The sequence below is a fragment of the Camelus ferus genome, chromosome 29, assembly GCF_009834535.1.
Source record: "Camelus ferus isolate YT-003-E chromosome 29, BCGSAC_Cfer_1.0, whole genome shotgun sequence".
NCBI classification, from domain to species: Eukaryota; Metazoa; Chordata; class Mammalia; order Artiodactyla; family Camelidae; genus Camelus; species Camelus ferus.
Window position 1 is genome coordinate 16,080,446 of NC_045724.1, and position 20,812 is coordinate 16,101,257.

The following is a 20,812-nucleotide window of genomic DNA, read 5'->3' on the forward strand; positions in this document are numbered from 1 at the left end:
CTGCTCCCATCTATATTTTAATACTGCTCTAGAACAATGCCTCCTCATTTTGAGAGAAAAATCCATCTCCATGAAACTTTTATCTATATGCCCTAATTTTGCTCTCTGGAACAAGAAAGAACTCTAATTTCCTCTCCATCTTTTAAATCTTCAGGTAGTTAAATATCTCAGTTCATTTTTTTCTTTAAGTCTTCTGTCCTGATGAAAAACGAACGACGTCTTCCATCCTCCCTCATGTGACGCTTTTTCTACACCTCTCTCCATTTTAATCACCTCCGCTTCCAACACACTGAACTCCAGTACAATACTCTGACTTGATCAGCAATGCACGGGTCAGCTGCTAACAGCCTGGAGGAGCTCCTTGTGCTTTCATGAATGATGCCTACTATTGAAATAGATTTTCCAGTAGCTTCCGCTGCGTTGCTGGTACACACTGGAGTTCTAGTCACCTAAAGTTCCCTTCTTTTTTTTTTTTTTTTATATGAACTGCTATCTGGCTGTGTTTCTATAATTCTATATTTATGTGTTTCTTTCTCTTACAGCATGGTAGAGTATTTTACAATCAATTTCATTGGGTTAGTTTCAGCTTCTTGAAAATTTGAAAAATTTGAAAATTTATTGTTGTTATTGTTTTATCTCACTTGCCATCAAAGCTCTTTCTCATGTACAAAAGTGGCCAACATTTGTTTCCACTCACCTCCTTGGCTGGGCCACAGTCTGCTTAATTGTATGTGGCTGTCGGCCCTGGGTCTGGTGCTCTGCCAAAGGAGTGACAAAAAAGTCTCCCAGTATTCTAAGGAAAAACTCCGTGTGGCAGGTGCCTTGATTAGCTTGATTTGTGTTGTCTCTGAGCTTCAAAGGGCATTCTGCAAGAGTTAGAAGAACTGTTTCCTTGGAGACCTGTGATCTTTAAAAATATTGAGGCTGCCTTTTCATGGCTTGGCTTTATTAAATTGATGTATTTAACTAACTAGCAATGGCCATAAGATGAGTTACATTTAACTTCTAACCTGCAGTATTGCTATGAGTTTGAGACCAAGCTAAATAGTTTGACTCTGAAGTACATTGTCAAAATGTATCCAGGATTTCAAGTATTTATCTCAATTAATACTGAGAGTGTATAAAATTAGGCTACACATGTTAAAAGAATTATTTTTTTCTCTTAAAATTTCTGGCTTTTAGATTCGCAGACCTGGCAGGAAATCTTTTTGGCTCCTCTGCCTCTGATCCTAGCTGTTTTCACAAAATGCAAACACATGCAAAAACATTGTAATAAACCTCAATGTTCAGTCATGTTCAGTAAGACTTCAAAAGATGTTTGCTTTGAACTTGGTTCTAAAGATGGGCATACCTTCATGAGAATGGAAGATATCTTCTTACCCTCTATGATGTGGTCTGGCCCTTTTCAGGGGCCCAAAGTTAGCTTTGTTCTGTAAGACACATTAAATTCACTTTTTTGGACTAGGAATTAACATAGAAATTTCTTCCTGTAGAACATCTTGGGGCTGTAGTTCCCAGAGGGGCAACGGTTTTAGACCATAAAGGAAAAACTGTACTGCATCAAAGATACTTGGGACACCATCATGAGTTCCACACTCTGTGCCCTGTCTTTGATTCAATGCATTGTGGTTCGTAAGGTTGTTGGATGTTAGGTGATCCATGTAAACGCTGATACCACTCCGTGGTTTACAAAAATGTGAGACTAGGCTGACGGGGCGGAGTACACCCTTTTTATTGTTAGCAGAGTACAATTGTAGAGATACCTTCAGTACACAGATTTCTCCACATCTTTTCCTACTTTGTTTCCTTTCCAAGTTTTATCCAGCTTCCCTGATAATCACGGTGCAAAGCACACTGCTGGGGAGAAACCTGCCACTGAGCTCTGCTCAGATGGACCGACCACTGTGGCTGCCGGGCGCGGAGATCTCTTTTTCTGGGTCTCTGGATCTCACTCCTTTACTGAGACTTATATTCTACCTTGAGTTTATTATTTTTCATCTGTGTTTTGGAGCCATTATCCAACTCCAACCAAACATAGTCCATTTTTCAAATGTCTTTGTCTAGTTCATATTTAGACTATATTTTCTGTGGCTTCTAATTAGATCTAAAATGTGACATTTCTCCCCCTTGCCACTAGAATCTCCCTGCTTCTGCCATTTCTGAACTATTCAAAACTTCTGCACAAAGTCTTTGTCCTTCTATGCTTCTAACCGCTTCTACTATCTTTTTGATTATTTAGCACCTTAAATTAGAAGTTTGTGCCTTTTGTAAGGATCCTTATTCATCCTATAAGTATTTTGGAGTGATTTTTCAATACCAAGTCCTGCACTGAATATTATGGACGTTCAAGAGATTGTTGTGTTTGCTGCCCAGACAGCTTTGATGGTATCCTCAGAGCAGTCCAAGGCTGTACCCCTCTGCCTAGGAGGAGTTCATGAGATCACGTTCACGTGTGCACCTGGAGCCTGACCATGTGCTAAGTACCAGGGTTCTGGAATCTGCTGCCCAGATGACCCCAAGCCCACCCCCTGGACCTGCATGGGCCTCTTTCCCAACTCCGTCCTTCCCAAGAGCTCAATTCGAGGCCTGAGGAGTGGGCAGGAGGCAGATGTTGTGGGAGGGTGTAAATTAGCTTCGCGACGGGGCAGGGATCCCCACCTGTGCGCTCAACAAAGACCCTTGCGGCACAGCGCAGGGCGTAGGGGATAAGAAGGGCACAAAGAAATGAGGGCGGGGCCCGTGCTGCCTTCCTGCCCTCCCTTTTCTGCCAAGCTGTGGTGCAGAACTTGAGGGAATATGAGAATTCTGAATCTGAAGCTGGCCTGCCAAGTTTGATCAAAAGAGAACAGATTACATGCAATAATTTGTTGGCAAGTGTGGGCCTGTGTGACCTCTTGCTTCAGGCCCCGCAAATGTTAAGGGTGGGTCTGTGGACCTGACAATGTAAGAGTGACTATTTTAGGCCAAGGCAGTCAGCTTGGAGGTGATTCAGTGTGACTGGAGTGTTGGGAGGGTCTGGGGTTGAAGAGGGAGCAGTGGTCAGGAACAGAGTCTTGTGAAGGATGCTGTCTTACTCCGTTTTCTCAACAATCCATTTCTCTCGACTTGTGTCATTTGCTTCTCTCTACTTCTGATGTCCTAGACTTTTTAAAGTCCCTTTTATCTCACCTTCAGTCTCAACCTTCCATTTTCCCTTGAATTTACTAGTGAAAATTTATTTGTATGTGAAGCTATTCAGCAATTACCTGTCATTGAAAGTGCACAATTCTTTTAAAGGAAGTGACACAAAAATAAGAACAGATACATTAAAAAGTAGCATCTGATTTCCCCAGTCGGGTTTCCTTCCCAGCTATATTCTTAAAGAAAAACACATCCCTGATTTTCCTACCTTACATGCTGTGAGGTTGGTTTTCTCTTTCATTTGCTAAAAATCTCCTAACACTAGTACTGATACTTCCTACCCTGATTACCTGATTCACAGTGATGACAGCCAGGGTTTTAGCCTGGTCTTCCCCGCCTTTCAGACATTACTTCGTTTTAATCCTCACAACGACGCATGAGGCACATGGTGTTATCACCACTTACAGATGAGGAAGTTGAGACCCAGGGAAGTTACGTAACTTGCACTTGAGCATAAGTGGCAGAACCTTGGTCTGAACTCATATTTGCTTGACTCTAAAACCTTTGCACTCTTGACTCTTTAGGACATCACCATCTTTTGCCACGTTCGGACAATACGTAGAGTCAAGGCCAAGTCTTAGTCCAGTGACCAGCTCACACTAAACTCGTATTAAACAGAAGAAATACTGTAGTCTGTGACACACACGCTAGTGGGAATTACCTTTTCAAATTACCCTAGAGACTACAGGTAAAACTTCTTTTAGTCACTGTGATACTCTGAGTAGGTTAAAGACCTCCTTTGTCTTCCCCTCTGAGTTAGTTCTCTTATTTATTTAGAGGTCACTTCTTTTTCTTGGAAAATTGCTCATGCTTCTATGCACTTCCCCCAAGCATGTCACACCACTCCTAGTGACACTGTTTATGACGTCAGCTGCCAAGTTTGTGACAGGCTAGATAATGTTAATTCATACATTTTATTTGTTTGGTTTGAACCTTAATTCTGCAGATAGCATTCTCTTTGGACCACTTAAGGATCAATTAAAAAACAGAAATTAGCCCTTCTCAAATGAATGTGTTAAGGATTAAAAATATGCTTTTAAGGTACATGTGCATTATACTACCTGCATTTATTTACAAGTCAGTGAAAAGGAATTTTTCTTACAAAGTTTAAATTATTCTGTAGCTCTTTAATGTGTGTTCAATAATGCAAAGGTGTCTGAAATGTGAAACTGGTCTTTTTGCTGTTGTTGAATTTAAAAAATCAGAGACATATATTACGAGAAACCAACACGAAATTATTTGTGTCCATGCATCTGTTAGAAAAATAGGCTTCCCTCAATGTAAAGAAGTGCCTCGTATTGTTACTTATCTAAAACACCGATCACTTTTAAAATGAAGGAAACGTGGGCTGAGAACAAGAGAGACATGAAAGTCTTGGTATTTATTTCCTGAGCCCTGGGTGTCAGTTTTCCTGCGGGCTCCCATCTGAGTCACAGTTCAGGAAGCTTGGTCACCTTAGCCATTTAGGCATTTTGCAAAGACACAGGTTAATTTAATTTTAAAAGAATACATTGTATGTTTGGTTTAAATTATGAGGCTGACATTCATTTTTCACTGACCTCAGAGAATTTATACAGGTACTTTACAGATTCCTGAGTGACATCCATTGATTTTTTTAAAAGCTTAATGGAACAGAATTTAGAGGCTTAATTATTTCAAATGGTAAAAATCAAAATTGCCAACTGATTTTTATGAGGTCAGTGTTATAATTAGATTAGCTTAAGATTGAATCAGAATGATAAGAGTGCCCTTTAACTACTTTTGTAGATATATAACCAACAATTTACATAGACTCATTTACACAGACCGAAAGATTTGGATCAGTGGGGGATTAGATACGTGACCATGTAGACACAGCCAACCATAAATAGAGCATTATAACATTTCACTCTCATTTTTTAAGAGTTTCATTTGGACTTTATAGTTATATCCATAACAATACAGTTTAATATTAGAACTGGCTATCTGTTTAAGATATCTTTTTATTACAAAGTAAAACACAAGTATAGAAAATCACCCAAATCAAATGTATGGCTTAATTACCCAAATTTGCATCCCTTGACACTTTTGTTAACCTTGCCAACTTTCAAACATCAAATATGCCTTTAGGTCTTTTTTAAACTATAGATTTCACCTTCATTTCTTGCATTTTCTTATAATTCTGTTAAAGAACCCTGGCCATTTTGACCTGTACAGTTTTCCGCAGTCTGAATTTTGCTAACTTTGTATTCTTGGTACAATTCCACATGTTCCTCAGTTCTCTCTATTTTCCTGAAATTTATCCAGAAACTGGATAAAGCTCCTTTTTGGCATGACTAGAGGAGACATAATATCTGGGTGTTTTTCATTTTATCATCTTAGCAGCCATAAATGCTTAAGACCAGTATCTATTCGTTGGTAGTTGCAAAGTGGTAATATTTTAATTCTGTCATTTCTTTTGTATTTATTTGTTGGGGTACTTTTGCTCAGAGACCCTTTTGACCAGTGAGAAAGACTCCTAAGTTCTCCTAAGGAAGGCAGCATACGTGCCTGATTTCTCTTCTTTATTTGCTAGTTTTCAAAATAATGAAAAGTTTACCTATTAACTTCTGAAGATAAACAATTCTTTACTTAAACCTATTTGGTAGGTTTCAACTCATGGCAAAGATTATCGTTGCTGAAACTCGGATTTTTCCATCTCTGGCTCGTGAGCGCTTCACGTTTGTTTGTGGGTCATCTCGCTGTGCCCCTGCTAGGCTCTGGTAGCTTCCTTGCTATTGGGCAGCACAAGATGTAACAGCTAATGCTGTACACATCCTGACCCAAATGTGGAATCAGCCCATTTTTTTTTTCTTGGAACAGTCTTTGTTTTAGTGAGAAATGATATTTCAAGACCACAGTCTGGACACCAGGGCTGCTCAGTGCTACTGAGCTGGTCACTATTTCCAGCCCATTGAGTGGACAGTTAGTTCACTTTGACACTTTCAATTCAAATTAAAGAATGTCAAGACTTAAATTTAACCCCTTTTCTTATTATATCTCTTTTTCTTCCATATCAACAATTCTGATTCTCAATGAAAAAGGTGATATTGGAAAATACTCCATAATAACTCATTTGCTTTATTTCGTATTACATACAGCAGTCCTAGGATGAAAATATCAATCCATTTACCAATATAAATACTGAAAATAACGACATGGACTTTGTCTGTTCTTGCTCAGCTTTTTTAATAGTTATACCAAGTCCACATTGTCAGAGTATGTAGCCAATGCTTAATACCGTCCTGCTTTTCAAGTGTCATGTGGTCTTAGGACAGGTAACTTTATAGTTAACACTCACCATCTGTTCTTAGAGCTAGGCATTTGGTTTCCAAAGTTCATTCTCCATTAGATTACTGGGCTCACATTTTCTTTTTTTCAGTATCTAAAATATATTACTTCATTTTTCTTCTGTCATAAATCACTGCTGTGAAAGTCTAATGATAATCTGAATATTTTCTCCTTATAAGTCATGTGATATGTTTTTCTTGATGACCAAAGGACTTTTTTCTTTAAAACACAATAAATTTGCTAGTGTATATCAGTCTGGCTCACTATTGCCAAGTATGCAGTGCAATATGTAATTTCTTTTATCATTATTTCAGGGAAGTTTTCTTGAATTGTAACTTTTTGCATCGACTCTTCCCTTGCTTTTGTTTTCTGCCTTAAGGTCTCCTGTTTTCTATATATTTCATCTTTTCCACCTGTCTTCAATTTTTATCACAGTCCCTAAAATCCTTTCCTAAAAATATCTTTCTTAATTTCTTTCTGATTTAAAAAAATTTCCCTCTCATTCATCTTCTTATTCTTTTAAGGCATTATCTATTGTGTTGATTCTTGTGTCCCTTCTATTTTAATGTTTATGTCTGAAATTTAAAAAAAAAACTTCTTTGCTAAACTCTACATCTTATATTTTTAAAAGGCCAATTTAAAGTATTTCCACTTTTCAGTACTGTGAAAATAATTATTCATAGCAGTAGGTTAGCAAAATAGCAAAAATATACTTACTAATACATAGTTTTCATATTTCAAGGTGAAAGTTCTATTCAATAACTACTTACAAATCTTCAGTAATCAGCGATTTCTTCAGTGTGTTTATTGCACAAACATCCAATAATATCTACTTGCTGATTTTAAAAGTGAGATAGCACTCTCATCCTACCATTTATTAGCTTTATTATTTGTGTAAGCTCTGTGTTGATCCAGAGCAATCTAAGATCTACGAATCGTTTGTTTGCCCATTCATTTATTCATTCTTCAAACACTCAGTTTCATCTATATTGCCAGGCCCTGTAGTGGGATTTGGGAAGTAAAAATTAATAAAAACAATTTTTGCCCTCCAACAACTTAGAGTAAAATGGGAGAGAGAAAGTAGCCAGTGACCATAACAGAGGACGATATGTGTTTTGGTAAAGACGTGCACACTGTCAAAGGGGCATGTGAAGATCTGAGTGATGGGGCCAGGGGAGGAGGCAGGAAGAGCAGCAGGTGGGTGGATCAGGGAAGGTACACACATTTACAGGGTCACAACACTGCACTTTACAGTTGCATAGTTCTTTGAAGTTTGCAGTACTTTTTCGCATTCACTATCCCACGTGAAACAATCCTGTGGGTCTGTTGTCCACGCTTTATATATGAGGAGTCCCAGCTTCAGAAGAAAAGTTGTGACTTTCCAAGATCTTATAGCTGATAATTTGCTGTATTGGCACAATGAATAGTTCAAGGTCAAATGGATTTTTTTTAAGTCAATTGAACAAAAAAATAAAAAATAAATATATCTCAGTCTATTTTATGTCATTGCAATTAAAAAGGATTATACCAGCCATCCAGTCTACAGTCCCACCCTCTCATTTTGTCTCTTCTCTTGTTCAACATCCATTGATAAATATTACCACTGTCCCAAACAGGGAGGCTCTCTTTGCTGGTTTTGCACTCTCATTTTTTAACATAGGAAGAAAAGAAAAGAATAAAATTTTTCTTTTTTTGCAACTGAATAGTAACTTTTCAGAAAATACTAAAATACCTTAAATTGTTTAAAATGTAACATTGTTAGTAATAGTCATTAATTTCACAATTGCTTCTGCCTTTTAAAATTCTTCTAAGGTTAGCCTCTAAGGCAAGGGCATTGTCCCTGAAGATACTATTTAGCTAAACATGAGGAAATTGAGGAAAAAAATGTAACTTGTTTTCATTTTAATTTAAAAGTTGGTTATGCGCATAGGGATTGAGTATTATTAGGTCCTTTCTGAGCGGCCAGATTTGGCTCTGATCGTGCCTCAGGTTGCCGATACCTGGTAGACGTGACCTGTGAGAACAGTGGAACTTAAGGTAGAGTAAGATCATAACATTTTTCCTTAAAATGCTACTATCGTTTAGCCCTTATTAATGCTACAGCAGTCAAGTATTTTCTTTACTGGATAAAAGTGTCATGGTCAGAGAAAGAAAGTCAAAGTCTTCACTGGTGCTGTATTTGTTCATAAGATTGTAAGCAAATTTTCAGAACAAAAATTTTCAACGATATGAAAAGACATTGAGGCCAATTAGAAGCAGCACCTGTTCATATGTGTAAGTCTGAAAGCAAGTGTAACACTCAATTTAGTGACTACGTCGATGATCTGAAAGACTTCTGAACTTTCCACAAATGTCTGAGTTTCTAAAGTATTGCCCCCAGATTTTTTACTAATTGGAAATGGATCACTGCCTATTCTCTTCGTATCAGTAGTTGCTGCCTATCAGGTTTGCTGGAGTGTGGAGAGCTGAACTTCAATCTCTGTATCATCTGTCACAAATTCAGTAACCCTGTGTAATAATACAATTAGAAAGCGCAACATATAACCATTATATTAGCAGCTATATGACAGGAAATTATAGTATAAAATTAGGGAATGACACGATGTTGTTATCTCTACATCTCAAAATGCAACGCATGTCTCTGTGCATAGTGTAATGGGCGGTCTTCACTGGGAGGCTTGTGGTTTCACGCATCTGCTCTGTTGTGTCTGGGTCCTTGCACGAAATTCTCCGTCTGCCTGGTGTGCATCCTTCTCCTCATTCAGCCCCATCATCTTGCTAATGGTCTTTAGGACTAAGCGTTAAGAACGGTTTCCTCAAGTTTTAATCCCTCTGCTCTGTCTTCCTCATTTTATGTACAGTGGCTACAGCAGTTCCCAGCACATGGAAGTTCTCAGAACGTGCTCGCTAAATAAATGAAAAGTTAGGCGCCTTTTCCTCCTGTTTATCCCCTTAACACCCTGGGCTTGGGTCAAGTAACTTTTGCTCTCTGTTCTAATGACTTGTATATCTGCTTTCTCAAGGTAAATTTTTTGTGGTAGAGATGAGTTCTTATTTACTTCTTTGTCCCTAAGCCTTGCAATTATGTAGCACACAATAGGTGCTTTCTAAACCCTTATGAAATAAATAATGGGGAAAGTGTGATGGGTCCCATGGGTTCAGAAGTGCCATGGCCATTCCTGTGGAGTCCATCCTCCTGTGGGTTCTAAGTGCCCCAGGTACTTCTTAAGAAGGTGCACTCTGTGTCAAGATTATTGCTTAGTTTCACTGGTAAAAAGGTGGGAAAAAAGAACATTCTGGTGGCTGGTGGAAGTAGGGTTCTCATGGGACTGTCTCTCTCAGGAAATTAATAGCAGAGGTCTTAGCCATAAAATGTTTGAGAATAAACGTAGTCTACATGCAAGTGCAGGTCTGTGTGCATTTTGTCTCAAGATTAGTAAGAGATGAACAGGAAATACCTACTGAATGAAACAAGAGAAGCCTGGGAGGGTGGAAGATGGTGATGGATTCAGGAGAGTGTGGGTCTAGTCCCAGCTCTGTCTCTGACACTCCATGTCCCTGAGAGTGTGTCCTTCACCGGAGAAGAACCAGCGGAGTGAGGAGAGCCTTTGTCTCTAACAGCCACGCCCCCATGTCATGTGTTAAGCAGTAATCATATCGGCCTCTTCTTTCTTTCTCTGAGCTTATGATATGTTTTGTACTTCACATTCAAAACATTTTCATCTCAACTGTTAGTTATATTAAGATTCATAATAAGTGAAACCACATTTCAGGAAATACCTTTTCTTCTCTTTTTTTCTTTTTCTTTTTTTTTTTTTTTTTTTTGGCATAGTTTCCATGTATCCTGCCCTTTCCCTCCTTCACACGCCCCTGTCTGCCTCCTTTCTATCCCCTTTCTTCTCTTTGTTTTTCAAGGGAAATTGCATTTGGGGATTTTTGACTCATTTCCAGGTGATTACCAAAATATTATATTGTTAGAATGACTTGATATTTAAAATGCCGGTTCTTTAAAACTAAGGAAAGGATGGCTGAGGTCGATAGCTCTGTCCTTTGGATGGGGTTTTAGTTCATCAGCGCCACCCGTGGGAGAAGGAAGGGACCAGGTTTCAGCAGGGCCATGTTGGAAATAGGGAACCTGGGACAGACATGTTGAATGAAGCCTCTTGGCGGGGCCATCTCTCCCGGTCCCAAGACTCGGAGATCCTGACGTCTTGTTCTTTGCTTTGTTCACTTGGCTCTGTGCCACATTTATAATCTCTGCAAAAGTGTGTTTTCTCTGTGTTCTCCTCCCAGAGTCCTTCCCTTTGTGCTCCTCATTCATCAGGGCCACCACGTCAGTGGTTTATGAAAGGCGGCCACAGCCAGACTCCGATCTGTGTGGCCTTGGAAACAAACGGTTTTGTGTAGGTTGCTCCTTTTCTACAGTGCAGATACTGAAAAGGCCCTGGCACTGTGGGGAAGAGACAGCCTGTCTAGAGGTCTGGTGACTCACCGTGCTGTCGCTACATCTGATCGTCAGGAAAACCCTCAGTCAACACCAGGTCTTAGCATCACACGGCAAACGGTCCAGACACGCTGGGAAAACCACTGCCCTCCAGACCCAAGGAAACAAATCACTGCCATCAGTGAGCGCGCAGGGGCTGCTCTGCAGCGTGTCACTGTCGCACTGCGAGCCCTCAGACACTGGCCCTTCCAGAAGGCAGCTCTGCAGCGCCAGGCAGCTCACCACCTCAGTTCCCTTACCCCTCCCAGCACAGGCAGTGGGGAGGGATTACTGGCATGAAAGGACCAGTTCTGTCCCACAGAAAAGCCGCACTGGGAGAGCCTACAGCATTCCTTCTAGACTAGTTGTCCAAAAGAGGGGAGATACTACAGCAAGTTCAACTACAAAAAGCAGTTTATCTGAAATAAGTTTCCTGCCCTCTCTGTATGCTTTGAGTTAAATTCCTCTCAGTTTGGGGGATTTATATGGATTTGATTTTTCCTAATAGTTTATGTTTTCGTTTAAGTAAATGTAACTATCCTATCTTTTTCACTATCTTATCCATTGAAAAATCCCACAAGCTTGGACGCATTTGGAAATATTTAAACTACAGCAGATTCATTTTTTGCCAGTGGAAACCAGGATTTGCGAAAAAGCGTATGACCACATCCGTGATTTCTACGTTTTTAGGAATCCCAGCACTTTAGTCCTAACTTGATTTTTGTTTGGAAATTAATTTTTTTTAACTCTCTCAAAGTCATTTGGAGTATACATCACAATTTTTTTTCTTTACTAAAGTGTATTTAATTTTTTATTTTTAAATTTTTAAGATAGGCAAGTGTCAGAGTTGAGTCCAGTCTCAGCAGTGCCTTGCTTGGCTCCTGGACTGTAAGCCCTTCAGGCAGCCACCTCTCCTCAATTTCTGTACGTATCAGAATTGGCCTGAGGCTGTCTTACCCCCAAGCTGTAGTGAAAAACCAATCAAGTAAGATCATGTACCTGAGAGCCTTGAAAAGTTAAAAAGGAGGGTCCTTGAAAAGTTGTAGAAACAAATGTAAGCTTTATTCACACTTATTTAGTTACCTTTTAAACACATATGGTGTCTTAGAATTTATCATTTCATGATCTCTCAGAATTTATTTCCAAATGTCTCTGGCATGAAGTATAAAAATATAACTTTTCCTAACTGAATCACTTTGCTGTACATCTGAAACTAACACAATATTATAAATCAACTACACCTCAATAAAATGTGTGTGTGCATATATGTGTGTGTGTGTGTGTATAAAACTTTTCCAAACTGACAGGTTGTTTGACAATTTTGACCACCAATGTTTAGAAGAGTTTGCAGTATATATTTAATTTGATGTTTTAAATTTCAGTGATTTAAAATCTCAGTGATTACTGGCATTCAATGAGATGCTAGTAAAAGGCAAAAATAATGGAGAATTTACTAATAACATACAAGTAAGGTGAGAAAGACTGGTTACCAACATCTGGGAAAGGGCAGGTTAATGGCCTGTGCTCTTTCCATAAGTAATTTTAAGTCCTTGTGTTAGGTCTTCACACAGAATTACTGAATCCAGAATTAGTGGCTTTTTTTTTAATCTAATTTGAAGGGCACATTTATAAAGTTAATAACAGAAAATTTTATGCTGCTCATTGAGCACTCTGTCCTAGGATTTAGTTAGCTACTCTAGCTGGTTCTTTGTTTATGTGACCTGAAATCCACCTAAAAGATATACTATTGCCTTGAAAAAATTATCACCTCCTTGAGAGTAAGAATTTGGCAAACGAATACCACAGGTACCCCCTGAGATGGGGGGGGTGGGTAGTAAAGACAGGGCGTTTCTCCAGGTCGCACTGCTCTGCGGTGACTCTTCTTTCTTTCTCTCTCTCCTTCTCCTGACTTTTTCAACCTCTTTCCTCTTTGCCTCTAGGGAGAAGCCTCCAGTGGAGGACAGTCATTGAAAAACTACATGGAAGATGTGAGTGTTCAGGTGGCCTTGAAGCACAGTCTGAGATCAGCCTATCATGTAGGGTGAAACACTTGGGATTTCTCCATCTGCCTGTAGGGTTTCCAGTCTATACCCGTCCACCGGTCATGCCCACAAAAACGAGACAGTAAATAATAAGTTATCAAAATGCTTTTTGTTTCTCCTCAGTAGGGAGATACTATATATTAATTCATCTTGAAAATGGAAGTAATGCTGTATAAACCTAAGGCTAGCCTATATTTTCACTCACAAACATTTGTTGATGTGCTAATAAATGGGAAACACATGTTTTATATTGGCCATGCACAAAAAAATAAGGCATGATTATTGCTCTCATAGAAAGAATAATCTGTACCAAATTGGCATTCATTCATGTGACAATTGCTCACCAAGGATGTTATTTGTGCAAGCCATTAAGCACAGTGCTATCTCTTGACATTAAAAATGTATGGCAGATTCTTGTTGAAAACCCATTTAGACTCCTGGATTTATTTTGGAACTAACCAAGGATGCTCTGTGTCACAGGATGTGTCTTTGGATGTCTGCAAACTGTATTTGGGAACTCTCAGATAAACCAGTGGACAGATTCCATAAAACTTGGTCTGAAGCCAAACCACAATGGTCACTAAATTAGCCCTCTGAATCTGTTGCAGGTGAAGGAAACTGGGAAACAGTTTGGTGATGATGTCATAGATGTAGCAAATATTTGGTTTGAATTTTGCTTCTCAGCAAGACAGAATCTGTTTCTCTAAATATTTTATTCTTGCATGCATGGATCCATTCAAAAACCATTTTGAGTGGCCTACTGGATGTAATAGGTACTCCATATATGTATTCAGAACAGTGCACTCATACTTAAATTCACTCTTACTTCCAAATATCACTTGGAGAAGAAAGTCAGAGTGCATAGCACCCCTTTAAGTCTCTAACATCACTGGGTTGCATCCTTGTCTGGAGGTAAAGTTTTGCAAAAGGCTCATGGAGAAATGGTAACAGAAGAAAAAAGGAAGTAACTAGGTACATGTTCTCAGTTCAGGTTAGAAAAATCATATATAGGGCAAAAATTGGACAGTTGGTGTGCCGACTTTAAATTACAATTTAATGGATCTGATGCAGAAATTAAGAAAAATACATTAAAGCAATTAATGTAGCTTTATGTGTATACCAACAGAACCTCCCTTTAGGATTCTGTGGTCACTCCAGCCCTTAGCTCAGCATTCCCCTACTTGGTAGTAAGACTGGGAGTCACCTCCACAAAAAGGGTGCTTAATACCCTTTGTAATGTGTCCTTTATAAGCCTAGTACTGTAGGGGAAGGGTGCTGGCACAGTAATGGACTCCATACACAATAGAACTTTACAAATAAGTCATTCTAATTTTGTGGTTCTTATCCAAGGAAATGACTCTTATTTTCTCCATCATTACACATGTGCAATCTGAACGTGCTATGTTGTATGCAGTTGCAAATTCTTAATGTGACAAGGTTGGGAATTTGTGCCTTTTCTTGAGAAGTGCTGGCAGGGCATTGCTCCTCAGTGTGGTGCCCTGACTAGCAGCATTGAATGACCTGAGGGCTTCTAAGCAATGCAAAACATCAGGATTCACGCCAGATCCAAAGAATCCAGATTTACATTTCTAACAAGAGTCCTGTGTGATTCATAAACATTCTAAAGTTTGAGACGTACTGCCCCAAAGTGTTCTTTCCAATGCTGTTTCCAGGAAGGAAATGCATACATCACAGAAAATCTGCAATTTTGTATAACATAGGGAAAGGGGAAACTTCTATTAATAAATACATGTGTTTTATTGATTCATTTACTCTCAAGAATAATATTTTTAGTTGACTAGGGCATATAGTCTCTCTAGCTTACCAGTTTGAATTTGGGAGTGTGTGTGAGCTGCCCAGGAGAAGTCTTGCCACTCTAGGGGTTCAGTTTCACGTAGTATTTTTGATCTAATATTGGTTGATATTTAGATTTTAGCTCTTTTTTAAACCAAGAATGATCATCCTTTACAGGAAAACTAAGCATGATCTTAATTAATGAACTATTAACTTATTAATAGTTAGTTTCTTTTTGTAGACATTAATCCATTTGTTCTTTGGGAATTGTATATTCAAACTCCTCTGTTGCCAGTGCTAACACATTAAGAATGTGAGCCATAAAATGATAGTTTTTGTTTTTCTCACTTACACTCTTATTTCACTTTTGCCCCCCTTCTTCATGTTAGTAGAATCAGCAAACAATAAGGAATAGTATTTGTAAATGTTAGAAGCATTGAAGTTAAGTGATCCAGCAAACATTTGCTTTTATTTAGTACACACTAAAACTCAAATAAACCATAGAGTTTACATTTTTATTGTATTTAACATTGCTTGCTAAAGTTTGAACAGCTCTTTGCAGATCAAAGTCTCTGTATTTTTTTTAATTTAGTCTTATAATTAGACAGAATCGTAACCACATGATGTCAGACAATTCTGTTTAGACCTAAATCAAAACTAAGGAGACGATATGGTCTGTTCTAAAAGTAAAGTTAAGATAAAACTTCTGTTTCATAGTTTCTATTTTTTAATGTATTATTTTTCCAGATAGGATTTATATTTTTGACCAAATAAAAGAGATTTTTTTATAATAGTTTACTTCTGTTAATCCTCAAAATGTTTCTAACATTTTTTAAAAATTACATGTTTTTTTACATGTAAGGTATTTGATAACTCAAGGTAGGAACAAAAGTTTCACACTGCAAAAATTTTAACAGTTAGAATTATAAAAGTAACATTTACTCAGAACATACATGTATACATAACGATTTAAAACAACTTATCAAAATCAGGTACTTGCAAAGCTTGCTATACCTTTTGTAGAGACACTATTCCATTTAAAATATCATATTCCCCAGATAACTAACTGGGAAGTAGCATAGTGTACTGGTTAAAAATTCCCTAATTATTAGAGAAATGTATTGATTTGCGTATCTATTCATCAGATAAGTATTGTCAATTTAAATGGTTGAGAAACTACAAAGAACTAAAAACTGAAGTCAACAATTTTTTAAGCTTTTTCACGAGCAGTTTAAAGCAGTTCCTCACAGTTTCAGGAAGTTAGCTGAAGGCCGGAGGCAACATACAGAGGAGCCTGAACTAACTCGGGGTGCCAAGTGGCAGCTTCACAGTCCCCGAGGGTGTCAGACGAGAAAGGAAGCATGTTGAGCACACAGGCCTTCTCAAATCTGTTGAGACTGGTTTTGCCAGCTGTATCATCTAAACTGGAAAGGGGATCAATTTTATGCAATGAAATACCTTACAGACACTTTTCATGCCAATTTTGGCCTGTCTTTTCCTCCTGCGGTGTATTCTGTCATCCTTCGTGTAATCAAGTTCCAACTCTACTTCTGAAGCAGAATGCACGACGTTATTCTCCTATAGTAAATAAGAGATAATTTACATTTATCATGCACAGGGATTTACTTTTTAAAAATTGAAATTGCTGTTATTCAGTATCATAGTTTTATTCCACTTAGGAAACTTAGCAAGCAAGGGTTTTTTTTTAAGGAAACCCTGAAATTGATACATGTTGTTAAAGGCAATTTTTGAAAAAATTGTAATTACATGGCTTTTATACAGATAAAAAATGAACATGTCAAGGATTTATTTAATTCAGTAATGAATGAGGAAACCAGTAAGATGTTATAGCCAGCTCGAAGGAGAACTCAAGCCCGCACAATACATAGTCAGATAAGGACTGCTGAAATAACGTTATAAACAGATGAAAAAAAGTCAAAACTGATCAATATGCATAGATTTATAATCAGTTGCATTCAAATAGTTGCAGTTTGCACTTATATGGCCAAGAATTATTTACACTACTATACATTTCTGTAAGTCACATAGCTATCAAATAGCTCAAAATCAATGAGAGACTCAGAGCCTCCATAGAATCAGATAAATGGAAGGGCTTGCTAGAAAAATAACTTGCTTTTCAGTGACGGACCAGTCACCTTTTATTAATTTCAGAGCCCTTACAACTTCATCCTACAATTTCCTTGGAGAGAAAAAAAACCACAAAATGGAATTTAAGAATAAGATGGAGGGCAGTTGGAGGGCAATCAGTGCACAGTTAAACACAGATAAATTTGTTTAGCAGCTTGTGTTTATTTTGTAATGTTTTTCACAATCTATTATATTTTTTAATTTCATTATTTACTCCCTTTGTTTTCTTTTTCCAGATCCTGTTCATTCAAACTTACATTTTCTCAAACTTCCTTCTTCTTTTGTTTTAATTGCCCTTTTATAATATGCAAAAGAAATAAGCTACAAAAGTATAATTCACTAAAAAATTATGGACCTGATAATACTAGCCATTTCATTAACAGAGTTATTTCCAAACTTTATTAAGTATGTAAATTATGTATGGAGAATTTCATTTTAACAGAAGTGTAGACGTAATTCTTTGTCAGTAGAATCAGTTTATTTAAATGTACATGGAGTGGAGTATAATTTTATTTTTCTTTATTTGCAGCATACTTTAGGGATCAGTCCCTATGGTTATAGAAAATAAAACTAATTAATCCTTTTTGAAAGATGGAAACTGATGGGCTGTTTATTATTTTCATTCTTAACCAAAGGGAAAGAAATATTTAGTTGCCTCAGAATGAAATTATCCAGTGGTGAAAGTCTTTAGCAAAGGAGCATTTTTTTTTTCTCTAAATAACCTGAAGTTCCATGGCCACACATGACATCAATCACTGATTGACTGCATTTAGAGAATCTAAAAATAAGCTATCCATGTGGAATAACAATACTGCTGGAGTTTATAAAGCACTTATTCTGTTAACAGATAAAATGATATGTTGATACAGGGCTGGTGACTGTTTTCCATATGAGACATGTCACTATTTCCCACCACTCTTGGTCCCTGGACATTTGCGTACTTACGGTGAAAGTGTTTGAGAAAAAGGATGAATGGCATTTCTTCTAAAAGCAATCCAAAGAACTTGCTCTTGGGAATATGAAACAGTTTGTACTATACTCAGACACAGTTTAATATTCCTGTAGAAAAATTTTTGAATAAATTGGCAAAGAGGAACATGTCAAGTTGTTTTTAAAAATGTTCACGATTTTAGCTCCTTGACCCTATCAAAAAGAATTATAAGTAGTCTGATCGGCTGAACTTAAGACATGCATAGTATTGCCTGTTGGCATTGATAAAACAAACAGGTGCATTATATTACTAACTGTATTCAAGGGAAAACCAAAGTAAACCATTTAAATGATCTATTAATAACAATATTTATACTATTTCTATGATTCCAGCTACTCAACATTTTAAAGTTCTTCCCAAACTACATATTTTATAAGCTAATGTTTCATTTGTACTTTATGTAATTTGCAATAAACAAAGAAAAGTTTATCTGTTCAGTAGTGAAGTCATTAAAACCAGAAACCTATCAGTAATCTGACTAATATTCTGAGCTATTGTGAAAAAAAGTAACACAATTGACTTGTTAGTCGTATCTTTGCTTAGGAAGACAGGTTTTAGTATTTGGGCCAAAAGCTAAATAATCAAAATACTTTTTTAATTAAAAACATTGTTTCATGATCACTTTAAACTTTTCTGTTTTAAATGAAGAGTTTTGCCATTTGATTTTACCTTATAAAACCAGAAAGATCACTTTTTCATATTTCTTCTTTAAACATCAGAGTGTGCATGTTCTATTTTTGAAAAACTGCAAGAATGTGATTTCTCTCCCTGTTACATGAAAATTTTTGAAATTTTACTTCTGTTGTTCTCTATACTCAGGGAATTTTAAAGCCAAGATTTTTCACATTTACACTGCTTCTGGAGTATAGCCCTGTAAGACCAAATCCATACTTGATAAATTTGAAAAAAAAGGTTAAATCCTAAAAATAAACACTGATTTATACCTAAATTGTATATTCCAAGATTGAATCTTTTGCTGACTTTTTCTACAATAGTCCATTTAGTGCCTCTCATTCTGCTGAGAGTCTAAAGGAATCAAAATCTAGAAATTTACTAATTGTAAAGTACATCATTGAATCCAGCACCTTCACCTGCTTCATTTTATCCCAAGAGGGGAAGTGACATGCCCTAGATTAGCCAGGGTAAAGAACTGTGACTCCTAATCCTGGGGGCACTTTTCACTGCAAAGCCCATCTCTCTTATGGTAGGAATTTTAATTTTAATCCGATTAACAAACTATTTTCAAGAGTTACTGATGCTACAAGAGTTGTGTTTTTAAAAATGAAATTCATTTTAAAATGAAACTCATTAAAATTTTTTGTTTTAGTATTTCAATTTTTTAAATAAACCTTTTTATGTTATAATAGTTTTAGATTTACAGAATTACTGTGAAGGTAGTAGAATTCCTATAAACATCTCCCCCAGTTTCAACTATTGTTATTACTTTACATTAAAAGGTACATTTGTCACAATTAATAACCAGTATTGATACACTATGAGTAGCTAAATCCATGCTTTATTCATGTTTCCTCAGTTTTCCCCTAACCTCCTTTTTATGGTCCTAAGAACCCACCTGATATATCACGTTGCCTTTTCTAGTTATGCGACCATTCCTCAGACTTCCCTTGTGTCTGATGACTATAACAGTTTTGAAGAGTAGTGGTCATATATTTTGTTGATTGTCCCTCAGATGAGATTTGTATGGTATTTCTCATGGTTAGACTTGGATAATGTGTTTTTAGGAGGAAGACCATCGGACAAAATTCCATTTCTATCTCGGGTACATACTATCGATAGGAATTATTACTGTTGATTTTGACCTTAATCACCTGGTTTTAGATAGTGTTTGTCAGTTTTTTCCATAGTCGAGTTACTCTTTTTGCCTTCTCTTTCCATATTGTACTCTTTGGAAGAAAGTCACTATATGTAGCCACACTAAAGATGTGGGAAGTTATTTTCCACTTCCTTAAGTATCTACATAAATTATTTGAAATCCTCCTGCATGGCATATTTGTCTCTTCTTGCCCATTTGTTCATGTAGTCAGTAATTTATTTTCATTAGAATGGATTCATAGATATTTATTTTACATGTGGAGTAGTAACCCAGTGCTACTTTATTTACTTTATTGCTCAAATTGTTCTAGCTTTGGCCACTGAGAGATTTTTCAGTTGGCTCCTTTATCCCTTTGAAATACCCCCATCATTCTCTGTGTGTGTATGTGTCTTAGCACTTTTTTGTTTTCCGGCACAACGAGATGCTCCAGGTTTATCTTGTATGTTTCCTGCCTTGGTCCAAGAATCAATAATTTCCCTAAGATTCCTGTTTTTTTCATTGAAAAATCGTCTTAGAAATCAAGATCTGGGTGGTAGTTGCATTTGTTACTACTGGAGTGTCATTGTATCTAAGTCCTCTCAGCTGCCAGAGATAACTGTGTGTTTAGTAACCCACGTACATATAAAGATCTATAAAGAAGTATAACATAGGAAAGCATCTTGGTAGATTAGAGAGGATGAAAAATTAAGGTGCTACCAGTTAATTATAGCTGGGCTGGAAGTGTGAGTCGGGTTGGGATGGAGATGGAAGTGGCGGTAGATCAGAAGCTAGACAAGTCTATATCATGAAGGGCCCTGAGTTTAGATTTTACACTGGGAATAATGAGAAGACCATTCAAGGATTATATACAAGGTGATGAATACATCATATGACATTTTAAAAAACTCGCTTTAGCAGGGAACTGGTGGAGAGAATAAGGAGGGTATGAGTCTTAATCCTAGATAACTTCCTAGATGGCTTTCAGTACAGCCAGGATGGGAGATGGTTAAGGTGTGCTTTAGGACAGTGGCAGGAGCGGGGCAGCAAGGATG

General features: G+C 37.3%; 1 protein-coding gene across 1 annotated transcript in view; it reads left to right on the top strand.

The window, feature by feature from the left end:
* C29H8orf34 (chromosome 29 C8orf34 homolog) overlaps positions 1–20,812 on the top strand; it is a 238,145-nt gene that overhangs the window by 205,088 nt on the left and 12,245 nt on the right. The window contains 1 exon segment of the mRNA XM_014566909.2: positions 12,913–12,960. Coding sequence (XP_014422395.2) covers positions 12,913–12,960 — 48 coding nt within the window.